This window comes from Lampetra planeri, unplaced genomic scaffold (genome assembly GCF_965212315.1).
Source record: "Lampetra planeri unplaced genomic scaffold, kcLamPlan1.2.h2 scaffold_175, whole genome shotgun sequence".
NCBI classification, from domain to species: Eukaryota; Metazoa; Chordata; class Hyperoartia; order Petromyzontiformes; family Petromyzontidae; genus Lampetra; species Lampetra planeri.
The window spans coordinates 65,823-78,592 of record NW_027614486.1 but is presented as its reverse complement, the minus strand read 5'-3'; the positions used below and the strand labels follow the sequence as shown (position 1 = coordinate 78,592).

The window sequence follows — 12,770 nt, the reverse complement described above, 5'->3', positions numbered from 1 at the left end:
CATGAGTCACTCCCGCCAAGATATCCGATTTCCTCCCGTGAATATATTTAACGGGTGTTGCCCATAACATTGCAAAGCTGAAAAATGATCTACAAGTTACTCAATTGGGATGACACATAGTGGCAACACCGTTCCCCCCTGCCTACGCGGATAAACCTGCAGAGTCTTGGGACACGGTGAGGCTTCCCTGGGTAAACATGCGGAATGATGAGTCAGTTCTGTGCGTAAATCTGTAATAGGCAGGCACTAAAACTCTGGCAAAGATGATTTACAATCAAAGATTGCAAACGGGTTTTGATTCCTTACCCGTACCCGGCCGCACCAGGGTCGCAAATGGGTACCCGTACCCGTACCCAGCCGGGTACGGGTACCCGTTCCCTACCCGTACCCTACCCGAAATGAGTGACAAACGGTGACTCACCAGTGACTCACGGTCTACCCGTACCCGGCCGGGTACGGGTAGCCGGGTATCGGGTAGGGTACGGGTATCGGGTACCCGGTTGCGACCTCTGTTTACAATACGGGCACACCTGCAGCTGCTACGAGAGACATGTCCTCTTAAAAACGGGCCACACTGCACCGTCTGTAACCTGGAAGGCACTACGGCGGTAATATAAATCACTCCATGTTTTATTATTGATGTTTTACTTGATACGCAACGTTCTACCGACAACGTAACTGTTCAAAGGTCGATTTCAAAATTGGTCTTCAGAATTTTTGTTTTTAATCGTGAGCCGTATTTGGCCACATTTTGCAAACAAGTGGAGTCTCCGAATCGTATCTACTCCATCTCTCTCTGACCTCTCCTGTGTGTGTGGCTACGGCAAAACGGAACAAAATCCGGTCGGATCGCGACGCGCCCAAAACCCGGTAAAGCAAGTGACAATCCGGTGGCGGCGGTGGTGGCGTTGTAGGTGAGTGTAGTACGTTCACGCCCACGGGTTCAGGGCGGAACAGCTCGGATCACCGCCGTTTGATCTGGGAGGGCAGTATCGGCACGAGCGCCAAAACCTCGCGGCGCTCCACCTTCTAGACCCTCCCCCGCTCGCGCTCGGCTACTCACGGTGAAGTACAAAAGAAAACCGCACTCGCGTGTGACACCACCGCAGCTGCCGCACGCAGTTTTCAGAGGCACGAGAAACCACGGTCGATCGCCAAGGCCAGCCAGAACCGGCGCCCCCCCCCACCCCATTACCCAAGCTCTGTGATCCTATATTGAAGATATTTGTTCAACTCCAGTCATGCGTGTGTTCACGCACGAGGGAGAAAACCGGAGAACTTGGAGAAAACCCACTCGTGTAGGAAGGTGGGGAAGGGTGACACTCAATCCCCCTAGGCGATGGAGTTTTTCTATCAATGGTCACATGGGAAGGGAGGGTATGCAGGGGGGTGGTGCATCGACCAAAAACAGATTTTTTTTAAATAAACGTGATGACTAAGTCATAAACAAACTAGAACTATGTACAATGTGACTCTAGTAAGCTATCCAAACTAACAACGATATTCATGGCATGAGTGAGAGGAAACCCATGTATGGCATTTCCATGAATAACAATAAGGAGACCAACTACATTTGCTGTGTGGAATATAACCTCCATAACCTGCACAGGGAGAGAAAAGACTCCTTCCCCGAACAGTTGAGGATATTTGTTCAACTCCAGTCATGCGTGTGTTCACGCACGTGGGAGAAAACCGGAGAACTTGGAGAAAACCCACTCGTGTAGGAAGGTGGGGAAGGCGTGACACTCATTCCCTGGGGGGAATTGAACCCACTTGCTGTACTGCCACCATCTCCTGGCAAAGCCCAGTGGGTTTGCAAGTTTTTCACGAATCTGTGTAAGTGACTGAGCAGCCCTGGCTGGTCTGCAGTGCTAGATCACCAGCCACGTGCAGCATCGCCAGCAGCGCCACCTTCACCAACACCACCGTACCAACGATAGAACCCGTAATCTTGGTGTTTTTTGCGTTATATCGCATATATATACACACACACACACACGTGTCGTTAAACCCGCCACCGCCCGACACAGCACTTCACCAAAGTAGTAACTAATTAGCACGTTTAGTTAAGGTGACAAAGCTTACTAATTGGCTATGTGGGGTGGTGGCGGGTTTAACGACACATTGATATTTACGCGATCTAACCCAACAAAAACCTTTATTACGGATATTGGTCACGAAAGCCGATCATGCGTCAAACGGAACTGCTTACCTGCCTGACCGCTCATCGAGTTCTGGTAAGCGCTGTACTTGTCATGAACCTGCGGAGACGGACAAAAAACAAAGCAACACTTCAGAAAGAATTTCGATTTAAAGCTATGTACGGGGTGTGAAACAAGTGCAAGGAATATACAACAGACGTGTTCAGAACTGCTCGTGCACACGCACAAAGCAGCACTGAATTTCGATTTAAAGCTTTCGTGACTGCAGGGATTCATATTCTTGGTTCTTTCGGTAAAGTCACGTAGAAGGGAAACAATAAAATAATATAAACATAAAACAATTAAAATTCTCACGACGTTTCGACTGCAACACAAGCAATCATCATCAGGTGTGAAATCAAGTCACGTTAGAATGGAAATAATAAAATAATGTAAATATAAAACAATACAAATTCTCACGACGTTTCGACTGCAACACAAGCAATCATCATCAGGTGTGAAATCCACAGCAAGAAGTCGAGTCAACGTCTTCTATCAAGAAATATAGTCTCATTCGCACGTGTGGCACGGCTCACCAAAATGGCAACGGTATAAAAATATCCGCTATCTTTTTAAACTTGAGCTGCAGCTAAAAATCTCTCTCTGCATAACGTTCCCCGAGCCTCGAGGGAATTGGACAGTTGTTCCGATTAGCTAAGCGACAAGCGGGACTGCGGCTCCGCACACAAACGTAACCACAAATCGTGACAATTACAGGCGTTACGATTAACTTTGCGATAGCTGAAGCAGTCCCGAGGGGCAAAAAAAAATCTGCACACTGGCCGGCGTGATAATGTACGGTCAGCCAGTTTATTTCAGGTTAAACCCCCTAGGCGATGGAGGGTTTTTTTATCAATGGTCACATGGGAAGGGAGGGTTTTTGCAGGGGAGGGGGGGTGCATCGACCAAAAACTGATTTTTTTTAAATAAACGTGATGACTAAGTAATAAACAAACTAGAACTATGTACAATGTAACTCTAAGCTATCCAAAATAACCACGATATTCATGGCATGAGTGAGAGGAAACCCACGAGTGGTATTTCCATGTATAACAATAAGGAGACCAACTACATTTGCTGTGTGGAATATAACCTCCATAACCTGCACAGGGAGAGAAAAGACTCCTTCCCAGAACAGTTGCACCAGCACGAGAGTGGCTTTCAAGTTAAATCAAGCTACGTGATGTCATCCGTAGAATCAAAGAGGATTCCAATCGGGAACACGCTGCGATTAAATCACTGCACGCGCAGTTGTGGAAAATCTTTTCTCCGATGGCAAATGATAATTAACACATTCGTGCGGAGGGAGCTGGTAGGAACGTTGGGTTGCTCGGTCAATGGCCAGGGTCAACGGCGGCATGGTGTATTCCGCAAATATGCCCGACTGCGAGGGCGGGCACAAGCCGGTGTGAGTAGGTTAAACGTTGAGTTTTATAAGGGCACCACGGGGTGACCAGCCCCTCCCCACCCAGCCCCACCCCCCACCCAGCCCCACCCTCCCCTCCCCTCTCCACCCAGCCCCACCCCTCCCATTTTTGGGTGCACGACGGACGGACACAATAATCCCCTGTGGAATGGTGGAACCAGGAGGTTCCTACCAGTATCAAGCTACGTGATATGTCATCCGTAGAATCAAAGATGATTCCAATCGGGAACACGCTGCGATTAAATCACTGCACGCGCAGTTGTGGAAAATCTATTCTCCGATGGCAAATGATAATTGAAAATTAGGTGACTACGCCTGCGATTCAAATTGCGCTGGCTTATTTCATCGCGACTTATTCACGCGGAATCCGGCGATAGACACCGAGCGCCGTGCATGTCGCACTCTTGAACGACCACTCACCGTCTGGAGTAAATCCTCGCAGAGTTTTCTCGCCAAAGCCAGCTTCTCTGGTCTGGGGTGGCTGGGAATAACAGATTTTTAAAGGCAGGTTAGTTACGGCCAGTGGCTGGACAAACGAGTAAGACCCCTTCATCATCATCATCATTATTTGTTGCATGCCTCGCATATCGTTACATCTGAAAGCAAATGAAACGTGGTATAACGTATCAACGGCATGTCCACATATCTACCAACAGCTAATTACTCGACACAAAAGAGAGACACGTAGGGAAACAAAGAAAGAAACAGATCCCCCGTATAGCCTTCACAGACTGTTGGGGCAAGTGCTGTAGCGAGCACCTCTCAGATAGACCCACACACATGGACATCCCCACAAAGGCAGACACCCCCGCACACACCCACCCACCCAGGCACGCACCCACCCACCCACGCACGCACGCACCCACCCACGTACCCACCCACGCACGCACCCACCCACCCACCCGCACGCACACACCCACCCACCCGCACACACCCACCCACACGCACAGACCCACCCACACACTCACGCACAGACCCACCCACACACCCACGCACACACCCACCCACCCACCTGATGTAAATGTAGAGCGGCTCGAAGGCCTCGCGGCCGGACGCGTGCTCCATGTAGCCAGAGCTGCGGCCCCGCAGGTGAACCTTGGCGCCGGTCTCGCGCACGATGTGCTGCAGGTAGGAGCCGCCGGGGCCCTCCAAGGAGGCCTTGAGGCCAAAGGCCGGATCGGCGTGCTCCAGCCCCACAAACACCTTCTCCTGCACGTAGTGCATCTGCAAGGGAGCGGTGCGGAGCTGGTGACGACCGAGTGCGTGCGGGAGAGCGGGCACACGATGGTACTATCGCGGACCTCGCAATCTTTTATTTACATTAACCTTTTGTGTAACGATTCACGAGACCGTTACAGCAGTTTGCGTGTCCCCCTCCCCCACCCCCCATCGCAAAAATCTGACCCTACGCGACTGGCATAATGTACCAGGGGGGGTGGGGGGGAGAACAAGACAGGGGGTGAAAGAGTCACGACGGACCTCCGCGAGACCTGGTGACGGGAGACCGTGGCCCGAAGATGATGAGGACGACAACGATGATGAGAATTATTCTATTTTAATTCTTACATATGTAGTGACAATAGAGCCTGCATGCGTTGTGAGGGGACTAGTAGTGGCCACGGGAGGTAATCAGTTGTGAGTGCGTAGGGACTGGTGGCTACGGGAATGTTCGAGAAGGGAGCGTGGTCAGGTGACGCAAGAGGACGGTGGAGTCTGTGGGTGGAGCGAGCGTCCAGAGTCAGCGAGAATGATCGAGATTGGGGGCGTGACCTCGTGTCGGTGTACAAGGGAGAGATGCGCGGGAGACTCGGGGCTGTTGCAGTGGGGATCTCCACCTGATTATCAAGTGAACTAGTCTTCAATAAAGTTCCATCTCAAGAGAAGTGTGACAAGTCGTCATTACACATACGATGGCAATATGTTCGGGAACTAAATGCCCAACTTTGAGATCTGCTGGCCACGATGAGAGGGCATCAGGAGAGAGTTTGTGTAGTTCTGCTGCTCCCCCTTTGTTGACGGGGCGTAGAGACGTTGCGCTCCTCAGAGCCGACCAGTTACGCGTTTTAAATATCACCAACACTGATAAACTAATTTCTTGAGAATTGCTTTTGCATTTAGTTTTTTGTTCATGCAACCACTGGGAGAGGGGACATGCAAACTCAAAATACACAGCAGGTGCTAGCGTCGTGATCGAACCCACGACCTCCTGCATACCAGGCGAGGCAGTTAACATCTGGCTCACGTACCCCGGGCTGCAGCTGAGCGAGCGGTGTGGACATGCGGAAGCCGGACGGCGGTGCCGAGTAACTCGCCGGCGGGGCGAACGCATTCCCCGTCGGGTGGGAGTACGCAACCGGCGCCGCCTGCGGCACCACCGGCATCGGCGGCTGGTGGTAGGCAGGCGCCGGATGGTAGGCAGGCGCCGGCGTCTTGACCGTGGCGGGCGATGCAAAGCCGACGGTCGGCAGCGGCGTCGGCGGCGCGTACAGCATCCCGGACGTCGCCCCCGCCGCCATCGCCGCGGCCGGCGGGTACGTGGGCACAGCTTCGGCCGCAAAGCCGCACGGGGGGGGCGGCGGTTGGGAGGTCGTGCTGATGCCGGCGACGCCGGGGTCGGACAGGGACACGCGCTCGTACAGGCCGTTCCCGCGCACCCACGCGTCGATCTTATCGTTGATCATCCGCACGGCCACTGCGGGACGGCAAGGAAAACAAAAACAAGACGAGATGAGATCCGATCTGAACGCCGGCGAGTTCAGCTCGGCGAGGAATTTTAATCGGTGCTAACCGCTGCACTACCCCATGGGCACACACACTCGTACACACGCACACACATGCACACACACACGCCGTCAGTGGCCACCACCACCACCACGCGCCGGTGCGAGACAGTGTACGGCGTTCGGAGAGGACCGGTGAAACATCGCAACTCTGTGCGGACTCCTCTCACGATCCATCGGATGGGCGTCGGGAGTTGCTCGAAGTAGAGCGTTCGCACTGCGCTAACGAACTCGGCGACGAGAGTTCGACTCCAGCTCAAGGTCAACACAGCTTACGATGATCTAAACCGGTCCTGGGCCTGCCCTCAAACGAGCGCTTGGTGCGGTGTGTAAATATTGCCACGGGGGAGACGATGCCGACCGGATGTGGTGTCCGCCTTCACACATGTTGGCAATAAGGCTATACCGGGGATTTTTTGTCTCGTCATTTGTGCATATGTAAATGTATAATCGGTCAGAGCTGTATAATGTAAACCAATTGAAAACGTTAGTGTAAACACACATTGGTATGCTGCTGCTGCTACTCTATTATAACACTTTCCAACTAAGACCAAGAGTGTGAATGCATTGAGAAAAAACTGGACCGTTTTGAGCAAAGTATTGCCCAGTAGAAAACCAAAGCAAAAAAACAGTTTAAAAGTATACAAATCTATTATTCATAATGTCGTAGTGTAAGTTTTCAGAGGGGGGGGCCACTTTCGACGATAAGACGTCATCAGTGCGAGGGCCGCCACACTGCCTACACAAGTGGTGTTTTCACATTTGTGTACTGTCGGGGGGGGGGGGGGGGGGGTCACGTCATGGGCCTCACTAAAGGTCACCCAGGGGCCTGTTGGTGGCGGCCCCGGACCTCGCAAATGCAGAACACTGATGTAGCACACTCGGTATTCACGCCACTCGTCGTTGAGCGCAGGGCGATCGTCACCAAGAAAGGGACGCGATGTCTCACGGTCACGGCCTCAGTCACACGGCCTCAGTCACACGGCCTCAAGGTCACGGCCTCAAGGTCACGGCCTCAAGGTCACGGCCTCAAGGTCACGGCCTCAAGGTCACGGCCTCAAGGTCACGGCCTCAAGGTCACGGCCTCAAGGTCACGGCCTCAGTCTCACAGTCCGCAGCGGTTTCGGTAGGGGGGGGGGGCGGGCGAGATGAATCCGCGTGTAATCCCCAGAGTAAATTTTGCAGGCCCATTTTCAAATTGAGCAAACGCGGAGGCCGCGATGCCAGTACGCACCGGCATTGCGCAGCGCTGTAGGCGAGTGTCAGTGCGCTGTAGGCGAGTGTCAGTGCGCTGTAGGCGAGTGTCAGTGCGCTGAAGGCGAGTGTCAGTGCGCTGTAGGCGAGTGTCAGTGCGCTGTAGGCGAGTGTCAGTGCGCTGTAGGCGAGTGTCAGTGCGCTGAAGGCGAGTGTCAGTGCGCTGTAGGCGAGTGTCAGTGCGCTGTAGGCGAGTGTCAGTGCGCTGTAGGCGAGTGTCAGTGCGCTGTAGGCGAGTGTCAGTGCGCTGAAGGCGAGTGTCAGTGCGCTGAAGGCGAGTGTCAGTGCGCTGTAGGCGAGTGTCAGTGCGCTGAAGGCGAGTGTCAGTGCGCTGTAGGCGAGTGTCAGTGCGCTGTAGGCGAGTGTCAGTGCGCTGTAGGCGAGTGTCAGTGCGCTGTAGGCGAGTGTCAGTGCGCTGTAGGCGAGTGTCAGTGCGCTGTAGGCGAGTGTCAGTGCGCTGTAGGCGAGTGTCAGTGCGCTGTAGGCGAGTGTCAGTGCGCTGTAGGCGAGTGTCAGTGCGCTGAAGGCGAGTGTCAGTGCGCTGTAGGCGAGTGTCAGTGCGCTGAAGGCGAGTGTCAGTGCGCTGTAGGCGAGTGTCAGTGCGCTGTAGGCGAGTGTCAGTGCGCTGTAGGCGAGTGTCAGTGCGCTGTAGGCGAGTGTCAGTGCGCTGTAGGCGAGTGTCAGTGCGCTGTAGGCGAGTGTCAGTGCGCTGTAGGCGAGTGTCAGTGCGCTGAAGGCGAGTGTCAGTGCGCTGAAGGCGAGTGTCAGTGCGCTGTAGGCGAGTGTCAGTGCGCTGAAGGCGAGTGTCAGTGCGCTGTAGGCGAGTGTCAGTGCGCTGTAGGTGAGTGTCAGTGCGCTGTAGGCGAGTGTCAGTGCGCTGAAGGCGAGTGTCAGTGCGCTGAAGGCGAGTGTCAGTGCGCTGTAGGCGAGTGTCAGTGCGCTGTAGGTGAGTGTCAGTGCGCTGTAGGTGAGTGTCAGTGCGCTGTAGGTGAGTGTCAGTGCGCTGTAGGCGAGTGTCAGTGCGCTGTAGGTGAGTGTCAGTGCGCTGTAGGTGAGTGTCAGTGCGCTGTAGGTGAGTGTCAGTGCGCTGTAGGCGAGTGTCAGTGCGCTGAAGGCGAGTGTCAGTGCGCTGTAGGCGAGTGTCAGTGCGCTGAAGGCGAGTGTCAGTGCGCTGAAGGCGAGTGTCAGTGCGCTGTAGGCGAGTGTCAGTGCGCTGTAGGTGAGTGTCAGTGCGCTGTAGGTGAGTGTCAGTGCGCTGTAGGTGAGTGTCAGTGCGCTGTAGGTGAGTGTCAGTGCGCTGTAGGTGAGTGTTAGTGCACCAAACCCACGGACTCAGGGTGTGAGGCATCTCGTGTCACCGCCGTTGTTTGATCTGGGAGGGCAGTATCGGCAGGAGCGCCAAAACCTCACGGCGCTCCACCTTCTAGACCCTCCTCACCTCCCCCCCCATCCCCCCCACAGGCCGATAAAAAGTTTGGCACAAGCGCAACAGCCATCAATAAACGAAAAGCCAACACTTGGTAATGCAGGAGGGTCGTGTGTTCGATCCCGTTCCCCGACGCCTGCTGCTGTATGTGGAGTTTGCGTGTCTCTCTCATCATCATCATCACTGTGGCTAGGAGATGTTAACTACCTTCGCCTGGTACACAGGAGGTCGTGGGTTCGATCCCGACCCTGACGCCTGCTGCTGTATGTGGAGTTTGCGTGTCTCTCTCATCATCATCATCATCACGGTGGCTAGGAGATGTTAACTACCTCGCCTGGTGTACAGGAGGTCGTGGGTTCGATCCCGACCCTGACGCCTGCTGCTGTATATTTGGAGTTTGCGTGTCTCTCACTCTCTCTGTGGTCGTGTGGCTTTTTCTCCGGGCCCTTCCGTTTTATCCCTCCACATTTTGAATCAACATCACCAAGGGTTTAGAGAAATTTGCCTGCTATATATTTCCACACGATGATAAGCCACTTGTGATCACCAGGTTTATTCGGTAGCTGTGGGGCCTTACCTGGCAAAAATAAAAATGCTGCTCCCCAATGCGTCTCTTACTTTTTTTCATTTTTAAAAACACGATTGCCGAGCGTGGGCCCAAAAAAATGTCAAGCGGCCAGCATCGAACAGCGCCGTCCAAGACAAAACGAATTAACTTGCGCCGATACATTTTTTTTGGTCGGGTGGTGGAGGGCTTCACGGTTCTGACACGACTACACCGAGACGACCTCACAACAAAAGAACTCAATAGTGAACCGTCCCGTCGGTCATGAAAAACTACGTACAAGATCAAGGTGATGGGGTCATAAGGGTTAACACTGATTTAAAGTACAGTAGTAGGTTTTTACCCTTTTAAACTGGTACAAAACTGACACCTTTTACCCATGAGTCTTCATATAAAGGTGTCAGTTTTGTACCAGTTTAAAAGGGTAAAAACCTACTACTATATTTTGCCACTGGTAAAAGAGATCTCATAGTGTAACTGATTTAAAGCTTTCGTGACTGCAGGGATTCATATTCTTGGTTCTTTCGGTAAAGTCAAGTAGAAGGAAAATAATAAAAAAATACATATAAAACAATAAAAATTATCACGAAGTTTCGACTGCAACACAAGCAATCATCATCAGGTGTGAACATTTTCTTGCTGTGGATTTCACACCTAATGACGATTGCTTGTGTTGCAGTCAAAACGTCGTGAGAATTTTTTTCTTTTATTTTATTAGTTCCCTTCTGAGAGTTAACACGTTATTTGAAATGACCAAGGTTATTATTGTTTCAAGAGCTTGGGGAAAGAAATGAAGGAGGCAGCATTACAAAGTGGGAGCAAGTGTGGTGGTGAAACGGTGCAGACGGGGCTACATCCCCCATTAGCACGGTTGGCTACGAGCAGTGCGAAAGAAGTTTACATGCATTCTGGTACTCACAGCTCACACTATCCGCGCCGCTCCCCTTGATATGAAGGTGAAGTGGCTGGTCACTGTCAACAAATGAACGATTTGCACAAGATTAAAACACAAATTCTAGATTTGAAGCTTTCGTGACTGCAAGGATTCATACTCTTAGTTCTTTCGGTAAAGTCACGTAGGTAAAAAAATGAAATTAAAATTAATAAAAATAAAATAATAAAATCAAATCACGACGTTTCGGAGGCAACACAAGTCTCCATCATCAGGTGGGACCGTCACAGCCAGATTTGCAGCATCAAGGTGCAGCAAATCTGGCTGTGACGTTGCCTCTGAAACGTCGTGATTTTATTATTTTATTTTCATTAATTTTAATTTAATTTTTTTACCTACGTGACTTTGCCGAAAGAACTAAGAGTATTAAAACACAAACCTCAAGTTGAACCAATTAAACAAGCTTCACGGACACACTTATGTCCGAGCAGATGGTCGAGGCTAGAGAGAGAGAGGGCCCAAGCAACAGCAGGTGTATTGCCGAGCGCACGTGTTCACCCGCCTTCAGATGCTTTGTGTGTTTAGTTTGCTGTCCTTGCTCCCCCCCCCGCACCTCCGATTAGCACGGTCGGCTATGTACGGGGTGTGAAACAAGTGCAAGGAATATACAACAGACGTGTTCAGAACTGCTCGTGCACACGCACAAAGCAGGCACTGAATTTCGATTTAAAGCTTTCGTGACTGCAGGGATTCATCTTCTTGGTTCTTTCGGTAAAGTCACGTAGAAGGGAAATAATAAAATAATAAAAAACAAACATGATAAATTCTCACGGCGTTTCGATTGCAACACAAGCAATCATCATTTATTATTTTTCGATTTAAAGCTTTCGTGACTGCAGGGATTCTTATTCTTGGTTCTTTCGGTAAAGTCACGTAGAAGGGAAGTAATAAAATAATAAAAATAAAACATAATAAAATTATCCTCACGACGTTTCGGCCACAACACAAGCAGCCGTCCTCAGGTGAAGAACAGGTCTGTCGGGGAGACAGCGTCTGAATGTCTCCCCGACAGACCTGGTCTTCACCTGAGGACGGCTGCTTGCGTTGTGGCCGAAACGTCGTGAAAATTATTTTATTATGTTCAATTTTTATTATTTTATTACTTCCCTTCTACGTGACTTTACCGAAAGAACCAAGAAAAAGTAGCACTGCTCCATGACTCCGCATGAGCAAAGGCATCCCCCTAACAGATGCCGCGTGTATCCTGCACCACTGATGAAAGAGAACCACGGCCCTCAGGCAAGGGGCGTCAACCTCGTTTGTACGGCGTTGTTCCTCATTAGCGCATGTTTAGCATTAGAATATCGTCTGTAAAATTCACACGCGATGAATTCTTACACGCGCACGGTATAGCGTGAACAATGATCGACGTTTATTGATGAGTCCATGTGAAGGACGCTGCTCATGTGGCGGTCAACAAAGCCTTCATTACAGAGGTCGCAAACGGGTTTTGATTCCTTACCCGTACCCGGCCGCACCAGGGTCGCAAATGGGTACCCGTACTCGTACCCTACCCGATACCCGGCTACCCGTACCCAGCCGGGTACGGGTAGGGTACGGGTATCAGGTACCCGATTGCGACCTCTGGGATGAAGACATCTTGCAGGCGCGGGTGGGTTGATTCTAGGAACTTGAATTGTGAGAAGAGACAAGACGTTGGGAAATGAGTGACAAACGGTTACTCACCAGTGACTCACGGCCTACCCGTACCCGGCCGCACCAGGGTCGCAAACGGGTACCCGTACCCAGCCGGGTACGGGTAGCGGGTAGGGTACGGGTATCGGGTACCCAGTTGCGACCTCTGCTTCATTATTGAAGACTCATGGGTAACACAACAGGTGACACAGCAGGTTACCAAGGCAAAGATCCCCCCCCGTATAGCCTTCACAAACTGTAGGGGCAAGTGCCGTTAAGCGAGCACCTACGAAGGGGGGTGGGGGCGGCCAGCACCACGATCAGCCGCCTTTGTCTCCCCAGTAGCGGCAATATTTACTACACACCACACTCACAATCCACACACATCGCGCTCACAATCCACACACACACACGCTCACACCGACGCTCTGTCGAACACGGGAAGAGAACTTACAACCGCCACACAGAAAGCCGCCAGATTCGGTAATCGAACCTGGGCCCTTATTGCTGCAAGGAACAAGCGTTACCACG

The 12,770-nt window shown here is 51.8% G+C and overlaps 1 protein-coding gene across 5 annotated transcripts in view; it reads right to left on the bottom strand.

Annotated features, from left to right (window-relative positions):
• Nucleotides 1–12,770, bottom strand: part of KHDC4 (KH domain containing 4, pre-mRNA splicing factor) — a 43,253-nt gene that overhangs the window by 23,673 nt on the left and 6,810 nt on the right. For all 5 annotated transcript variants that reach the window (XM_078622731.1, XM_078622732.1, XM_078622733.1 and 2 more), the window contains exons 5-9: nt 10,572–10,624; nt 5,874–6,319; nt 4,640–4,851; nt 4,048–4,108; nt 2,213–2,261 (exon numbers count right to left, since the gene is read on the bottom strand). In XM_078622731.1, the coding sequence (XP_078478857.1) occupies nt 2,213–2,261; nt 4,048–4,108; nt 4,640–4,851; nt 5,874–6,319; nt 10,572–10,624 (821 nt within the window). The remainder of the gene's footprint in view (nt 1–2,212; nt 2,262–4,047; nt 4,109–4,639; nt 4,852–5,873; nt 6,320–10,571; nt 10,625–12,770) is intronic.